Genomic DNA, 8,514 nt, shown 5'->3' with positions numbered 1-8,514 from the left:
CAAGAAAAAAATTCAAAAGTGAAGAATAAAAGAGCACGCTATCTTTATTTATTTTCATCTCATGCTAAATTACATTTGGTACGTATGGCGATCAGCAAGCAAAATTTTTAGTCACCAAAAGCTAACAGTGCATACGCAAATAAGCTTTATACAAAGAAATCTAAGTTATTGCGGATCACTAAAAAACGATCTCCAATCTCTGCTCCTCTACTACTGGATGGTACTTCCCTTTTGCAGCTACTTCTGAGTTCTCTGATAAAAAATTAATTTGACTAACTAGACAAAATTTAAAATGTTATCATATACTATGAAAATAAATGTTCCAATTCCTCTAGCGATTTATTTTTCGTCTCAGGAAGATAAGCAGAGAAAAACAACCAACCCAGAAGCGAAATTCCCCCGTACAGCCAAAACGCCCCGAAACTCGTAATCCATTCAGTTAGAGACAGGAAAGTCATGGATAGCATCAAATTAGTTGACCATTTTACAGCTGTAGCAAACCCATACCCCGTGCTACGGGCCCATAGGGGGAAGATCTCAGAATTAATCGTCCATGGCAGCGGCCCCATCCCCAGACCGAACGCGGCGATGTACAATACAAGAGCAAAAGTTGCTAACCACGCATACTTGTTAGGACAAGCTTGATACGACCATGTTACTGAATGATCCTTGCGACTGCATCTACCAAAAGCGGCCGTGTTCTCGCTAGAAGATAGATTGATTAGAACACAAGAACCATATATAGGATTATTGGAGGAGTCTTGAGCATAACAAAATCCACAGTTTTCTCGGACTCCAAGGCAATCTAAGCAATATCCGGTAGCAGGACAATTGTTGCTGATATTAGAAATCGCTCTCTCGTTAAAGGTTATCGCGGCATCGTGTTGCTTCGCCATGTAAAATGCACCACCACAGAGAAACATGCAAACAGTGACCCCCGCAAGACTTCCTAATAGTAGCTTACGGCGTCCTACTTTCTCTACCAGATACAATCCAACTAAGGGAAATGTGAAATTACCAAAATATATCACCACAGCAAGCCAGAGGGCCGGTCGGTCTCCCTGTACACCTGACATCTGTAAAATAGTTGCACAGTAGAATCTGGAAACAAAAACACACTTTTATCAACATTTCATTTTACTATTGATGTGAAGGCCAGGGGTAGGGGGCATGTAGGTCAATTTTTGCTGGGTATGTGCCGTTGGCCTTTAAGAAATTCTTCCTCCCTATAATTTACTCTTCAGCAGATCATAGACCCCATCTTAGTCACTTTGGGGCAAATGCAATTTTCACAATCTCAGCCTAGACCCTTTCTGTTTATGCTTCTACCTTCTAAAGAAGTAGACCATCTTATAATGCGAGCCGATTGTTAAATATCAAAGCAAAACACCATAACATCTTTAAAACTGCAAGTCTTCCCATTTTTAACTCGTTAATTGCGCGCATGCGCAAGAGCGAGTCGTAGATATGATGTGAGAATGGTACTTGCTCGCTCGATTGGTCGATTCCTGTAAAATTTTTCTCGATTTTAGGCTTTTGAGTGCATTTGATAGTTTTTGGCGAGTAATAAGTAAACGAAATGGTGACCTTTGTTGCTAAGAATTGTAGTGGGGTGAAAAAGGAAGCCAATGACAATCTTAAAAGAGTTTATTTTTTTTCTTTTTAGTTTCAACAAGCGGCGACAGCGACTGGCAGGCGTGCGAGGATTCACTCTGAAATAAGAGAACAACCTTCGTTTTTCATAAAATTGTAATTTACAATCCTTGAACATGAAAACAATCCCAAGATTCATTAAAATATCACTTACTCAGAAGCGCTCGGAGTTTACAGATGTTCAAAAGCTTTTTCTGTTATGGTGTGAGACTGGGGACAAAATCGATTCTTACATTTCGTATCGTGTGTTTTTTTCTGTGTGAAGCAACAAAAGGTGCCGGCGATCGACGAAATCACAGGTTAACACGAAAATCAAATAGCACCTAAACAAATAATTTTGGCTACCGATTTTCAGTGAATTTTTAAAGAACAATTTTCTTTTAAGTTTCAAGACAATTTGAAGATTCAAAATAAATATTACATACTAAAATGCGAAAGTTATACACCACAAAATTGATAAATAGGCCTGAAATGAAATTCTATCTTGTTCTTGATTATATGTTGCCTAGCACGTGACCAAAATCTACCCAGGCGGAAATCCAAAATGACGGTGGCAGTCTAGGCTTAGTTATATCACTCAAAAGTAGTTCCCGTTTGTCTCATTTGATAAAGAGGGAAAAATTAATGTTTTCATTAAGACAGTGCCGCCTTGATTTTCCAATGATAGACAATAAATTTCACTTTTCACCCACATTTACTTCCAACCTTTTCTTTTGAACCAGTTTAAAACACCTGACATCATCCACCCTTGTCAAATGTAATAGCATGATCATTTCAATTGTAATGCCTTCTTATCCTAACGTTACTTTGTTTTTTTGCTGCATTAGTGAACACTGAACTACTGCTCGTACTCTAAATATGATAATCGACCACAAAATTCCCTAAAACAGATAACATTAAACATAATCCAAAAAATCATGTAAGTCATCTGTCAATTCACGAGTTTGCTCACAGAGCATTGATTAAATCCCTTCTTGCCAGAATTTTCTTACCCCAAGATCTCGAAAAGCGTGCGACTCCATTCTAATAACTCTGTTGAAAGTTTTCCCGTTCTATAGTCAATCCAGTCGTGATAATACGACCTTATAAAGCAGCACAGCCCCATTCGCTTATCACTAAAAAGTACCCCGCCCGCCGCCGGGGTAGAGCGACCAGAAAATAAATAGGATTGTGGCACCGAATCGATCTCGATAATGGAAAGAGTAAGATCACACTTGAAGATTCTCCAAGTTTGAGCCCAAACTGACAAACGTGCCAAAAATTTACGGCTTTTCAACGGTTTAAAAAAAAATCAAAACTTGTGATGAAAAGATGTTAGGTGGAAAATATTAACGAGATAATGCATGTCTACGTACTAACCTGTTATTTTGATGCAATGCATTCTTTACGATTGACAAGGTAACTCAACAAAGGCCCTTTTCATTTAGCCTATAGTCAAAGCTATGCCACGCACTCTGCCTGGCTCGCCCAGAGATCTATAATCTGGGCTTTCAAGTTGTATAGCTAATAAAACGTTTCACTTACAGAATCAAATTAATCCCAGACAGATCTTGCATTGATACCAACATACAGCCAACTAGAAGAGCCTTCCTTGTACTTGAAGTGGTCAACATCTCATAAAAACTGCCTAAAAACAACAATGACAACCTTTTATTTTGCAGAAAACGTTTCTGTGACACCAAATAACTCACTGTGAAAGGTCTCCAAAGTTCAGGTTTTAATAACAAACTTGATCAGCGATCGGTATTTTTCACTGAAGAAAATGAGAAAACGGAATGCTAGAATTTCATTGCATTGACAACAGAACAACAATAAAAATACTTTACATGAACACACTCAGAACTTACTCGAGCACAGTGTGGGGATCCCATGCAGGACCACCACGGGATCACGCCGGAATTCTCCCCCGTGCCACGTCTCAATCAATGGCGCGCCTAGATCCCACTCGGAATCCCCCTCATTATTGCCTCGGGATCACATCGGGTTCAAACTCAAATCGAACCACTCGAAAGAGCTTTACGCTTTGTGTAGAGGTATCAATCAGTAACCCAACCCTCCAATAATTGAGAAACTTACTTTTGTCATCATAAGATTCTTGTTCCTTACAAACGCTTTTTACAGCTTGCAGCTCCTCGTTTACATTTGACGTTCCTCTGATCCTTACAAGAACTTCCCTTGCATGTTCACAGGCGCCCCGGCTGACGAGCCAACTAGGACTTTCTGGAAGCCACAGACAACCCACGAACATGATGGCTGACGGAAGTGCAGCTAAACCAAACATGAATCTACCAAATGGATGTAGGATTTTACAATTATTAAAACATAACTAGCGGTGTTTGCCTAACTAAATTACCGGCCTCAGCGTTTCTGCGGACCTCCAGTAAACAAACTGAACAGTTTCACTCAACAGCAAGTAGTCTAACAAAGTGTGTGAGGCTTTTTTCGATGTTCCTATCGGTTCCTGAGAATACTATTTGGAAGTTAGACAATGAAAATATTTTGGTTGTTATGATCCTACGTCTGAAGAGAAATATTTCGATTTTCGTCATGCCTCACAATATTTGCTACGTTAATATTTGACGAACATTCCAGCCAATTTTCATGAAAATCCAACAAATCTACATACCTATGTTAATTCGTTTCAGTAGAGGTATTTCTCATTACTTTTCTCAAACTGCAAAAATATGGGTTCCGTAGGTTCCGCAGGTTCCGCAGGTTCCGCAGGTTCCGCAGGTTATGCGGTCTGCTGATCGACTGTTTAATAACACCCAGTTTCAATCAATTTTTCTTGACCGATGTTAGCAATTATTGTGAATAACGAAAAATTGAACTTTTAATCTAAGTTTATGTATCAAGAGAAATTTAGGTGGCAATTTTTTGGATTTTTGACAATTTTTCTACAACTTTTTGACATTCCAGTGAGAAGCTTAATTTCCGTTATTTTACGAAAATCAGGAGAACCCTTGCGCTCTTCGCCACAGGTTCCTCTTTCAGCCGTATCTCGCGTTCGTTTCAAAATGTTGTGATTTTCTTTCGATAAATTAAAGTTAACTGCTTTCTTTGACTACAGAGTCAAAAAATAAAAATTTGAATGTTGACCAAATTTTGTTGAAAGTGATCTAAATAAGTTAACATACAAGAAAAAAGAAATTATTCTAAATCTTTTTACCTCCATCCTGTCTTCTTGTAAGGGCTAAATATACCGTCAATAATAGCAGCCGTTAATTCCGCTCCCGTCAGAAATAGATAGTGGACGGAGACTAAACGACCCCTTATACTCCATGGCGCAATTTCAGCAATATAAACTGGAACGGTAATAGACACCCCTCCTACAAACAATTAAAATAAAAAAAAAAAAGGTCTTGTCATCTATCTCACCGAATATCATTACAAGCAAAGATAAACACAATTCAGTTTTTATTTAAAATTCTTCTTAGTTTTTGAGAGGGAGTTTTTTACCAAAACTAGTGTATTTCAACTTATTCAAAATAGGATATTAGGCTGCATAAACCTTTAACCCCTAGAACGGAAGGGACGCATACCTATAATTTCCATTTTTAGTGTCGATAATTATTTCAAAATATGAACGTGTAAAATCCTAAGATATTACTCCCATCTTGCTGTGGTTTCTGGCGTTCTCTACCGTTTTTAGCTTGCTTAAAACGCCAGAAAACGCTGGAAACAACAAAGGACACACAAGATGTGAGTAAGTTTTATTAATTTTACGTGTATAATGTTATTGTTTCGAAATATTTACCGTCGTAAATCGACCATAGGGATCTTCAGCAATCAGGACGGCAACACCAAGGAAGACTTCGATTAAAATATAAATTTCTACCTTTAATTAGAATTTCAGAAATTGGCTGCATGTGTTTACCGTCTCATACAGCGCCACACCTCAACTTCAGCAGAACGTATAAAAGAAGCGTTGAGTTCCAAATGGAAATTAAAATCATTTGCCGTCGCGGTTTCGGTTCGCAGACGACGCAAATTTTGCTGATTTCACGTTGTTGTTTTGCATAGGATGGCTAAGAAATGTGCACAGTTTTAAAACGCACGTGCTGAGCAATTGAGCTCGTTGCCGTCGCTGTCGTAGTTTGCTTAAGCTCCCTATTATTCCTTATAACGTGTTCAAATTCTCAGCGATTCCTCTTGAAACTTACCCCTGGTCGAGCAACCCTTGGCACTTTTTAGGAATTTTAATTCATGAAAAGATTGTCCGCTTTCTCTCGAGACGTGCCCTTGAGACGCCCGTGCTCTAAGGAGCCTTTCATCAATGTACTTACCGCCGTTCCCAAGCTTGTGAGAACTTTTGATTCCGAGATTCAGCAGAACGTATAAAAGAAGCGTTGAGTTCCAAATGGAAATTAAAATCATTTGCCGTCGCGGTTTCGGTTCGCAGACGACGCAAATTTTGCTGATTTCACGTTGTTGTTTTGCATAGGATGGCTAAGAAATGTACACAGTTTTAAAACGCACGAGCTGAGCAATTGAGCTCTTTGCCGTCGCCGTCGTAGTTTGCTTAAGCTCCCTATTATTCCTTATAACGTGTTCAAATTCTCAGCGATTCCTCTTGAAACTTACCCCTGGTCGAGCAACCCTTGGCACTTTTTAGGAATTTTAATTCATGAAAAGATTGTCCGCTTTCTCTCGAGACGTGCCCTTGAGACGCCCGTGCTCTAAGGAGCCTTTCATCAATGTACTTACCGCCGTTCCTAAGCTTGTGAGAACTTTTGATTCCGAGATTCAGCAGAACGTATAAAAGAAGCGTTGAGTTCCAAATGGAAATTAAAATCATATGCCGTCGCGGTTTCGGTTCGCAGACGACGCAAATTTTGCTGATTTCACGTTGTTGTTTTGCATAGGATGGCTAAGAAATGTACACAGTTTTAAAACGCACGAGCTGAGCAATTGAGCTCTTTGCCGTCGCCGTCGTAGTTTGCTTAAGCTCCCTATTATTCCTTATAACGTGTTCAAATTCTCAGCGATTCCTCTCGAAACTTACCCCTGGTCGAGCAACCCTTGGCACTTTTTAGGAATTTTAATTCATGAAAAGATTGTCCGCTTTCTCTCGAGACGTGCCCTTGAGACGCCCGTGCTCTAAGGAGCCTTTCATTAATGTACTTATCGCCGTTCCTGAGCTTGTGAGAACTTTTGATTCCGAGATTTACGGCGATATCTATGCAAATATTGCATAGCGATTTACAAATTACAGATATTACGCAAAACCTACTTTTTTCTTCTTTACCTATTCCGAAACCCACAATGAGCCGACCAATGAGTAGAACATTTCTCGATGTAGCAATTGCCTCCACCACGGCTCCTACCGTTAGCACCATCGCACAAGCTAAAAGCATGGGTTTTCGCCCACATCGTTGATTCACAAAACCTCCCAGAAGTGCTCCCACTATGGCTGTACCAATTGCTACGCTCACGATGAGCTCTTGCCAAAATGTCGACAAATGAAACTCTTGTTTTACGAGGATCATTGCTCCAGAAACGACCGAGAAGTTGTATCCTATCTCAAAGCTTCCAATGGCAGCGAAGAAAGTGAAAATATACACACACACTGGAATTCTTCGTTTCGCTTCACTGGAACTTTCCATTAACGGCTCCTGCTCGGTACTGTTACCAAGTATGTGATTTCTTTTTAGTTGTTCCATATCCTTGACACTCTAAGTTTGGTCGACTTCTTTCACAAAAGCGTGATCGCTTTAAATAATCACATGTGATAAGGTCTTAGTCAAACGAGTGTTTAACCATTTTCGCGTGGAGAAAGTTCCATCGGATTTCGAAAGCGATTATTCTTGTATGCGGCAAACATGCGGAACGTTAGGCACGCCACGACATATATAGATATTTATTATCCTCTTAAAAATTGCCTCAGGCTTGACCACCAGCTTGCTAGCGAAGTTGAGCAGAGTTGCAGTTCAAAGATTAAGGACTTCACAGACTCGTATAGTCTAGTATTATACGCATAAGCGCGTGTTAATTTACAGGTAAAAAAAAAAAAACGCGTTTAGACGAAGTGTACTTGTCATTGATATTCATTGGCATATCTTTCTTTTCTGTTCCATTCGTGTTCCACAACAAAAGAGATGGTAACGTAAATGCGCCGGTCCTTGAGCATGAAGGTCGCTAAACAATTATGAAAACATCAATGAAAACTATCGCCTGCAAATTGTCGAACAATTGCTGGGTGTCACGAAAGCTAAGACCTCTCGAAAACTAAGACCCCTCGAAAAACTTTTGGCTACGGAATATTTCAAAAGAAAGGAGAAGCCAAGCTGATCTTTACAACCTGGAGGAGCTACAACTTGGAGATCGTGAATTTCACTTGAGGTGTTTACATGCAGGTTACTGAACTGCAAAATTAAACGTTGAATGTAGATAAGCAAATATGCAAATCGCCGTAAATCACGGAATCAAAAGGGGTGTCATGTAAGCTAAGAACTGAGACCTAAGACCCCTCGAAAACTAAGACCTCTCGAAAACTAAATTTTTTTTTTCAAGACCCCTCGAAAACTAAGTTTTTTTCGAGGGGTCTTAGTTTTCGATGGGTCTTGCGTCTTAGGGCTTAGCCTTCGTGACACCCAACAATTACTGGGGCGGCAAATTAAGCCAAAATTTCCACCCACGCTGGGATTCTTTGTTTCACTTCATTGGAACTTTTCAGTAATGGTTCTTGCTCGGTTTTCTTTTCAAGTAAAAGTATTGGATGGCTTTTTTGGTCGACTTCTTAAACAAAATCAAGATCGGTTTAAACAATAACGTGAAAGTCATGAAACTACGTCTTGGTTAAATGTCCCTCTGGAGAAAGTTTCGCCACAGGTGGCCCACCACTCCAGTCAACACACGTAT

The 8,514-nt window shown here is 39.7% G+C and overlaps 1 protein-coding gene across 3 annotated transcripts; it reads right to left on the bottom strand.

Annotated features, from left to right (window-relative positions):
• Nucleotides 1–19: 19 nt before the first annotated feature.
• LOC113685980 (proton myo-inositol cotransporter) lies at nt 20–8,514 on the bottom strand. Of its 3 annotated transcripts, none has more exons than XM_089206767.1 (5): nt 6,887–8,514; nt 4,823–4,982; nt 3,730–3,938; nt 3,178–3,280; nt 20–1,101 (listed from the first exon to the last, which is right to left on the bottom strand). In XM_089206767.1, the coding sequence occupies exons 1-5, from the start codon at nt 7,314–7,316 to the stop codon at nt 306–308; spliced, it is 1,698 nt and encodes a 565-aa protein (XP_089062893.1). In that variant the 5' UTR covers nt 7,317–8,514; the 3' UTR covers nt 20–305. The 3 variants fall into 3 exon arrangements, with proteins under 3 accessions (XP_089062893.1, XP_089062894.1, XP_089062895.1); XM_089206768.1 differs by having other exon boundaries at nt 6,902–8,514; XM_089206769.1 differs by lacking the exon at nt 6,887–8,514 and adding an exon at nt 6,361–6,867.

This window comes from Pocillopora damicornis, chromosome 5 (assembly GCF_964200805.1).
Source record: "Pocillopora damicornis chromosome 5, jaPocDami1.2, whole genome shotgun sequence".
Classification (NCBI taxonomy): Eukaryota; Metazoa; Cnidaria; class Anthozoa; order Scleractinia; family Pocilloporidae; genus Pocillopora; species Pocillopora damicornis.
The sequence above is the reverse complement of the archived record's forward strand: the minus strand, read 5'-3'. Positions and strand labels throughout refer to the sequence as shown.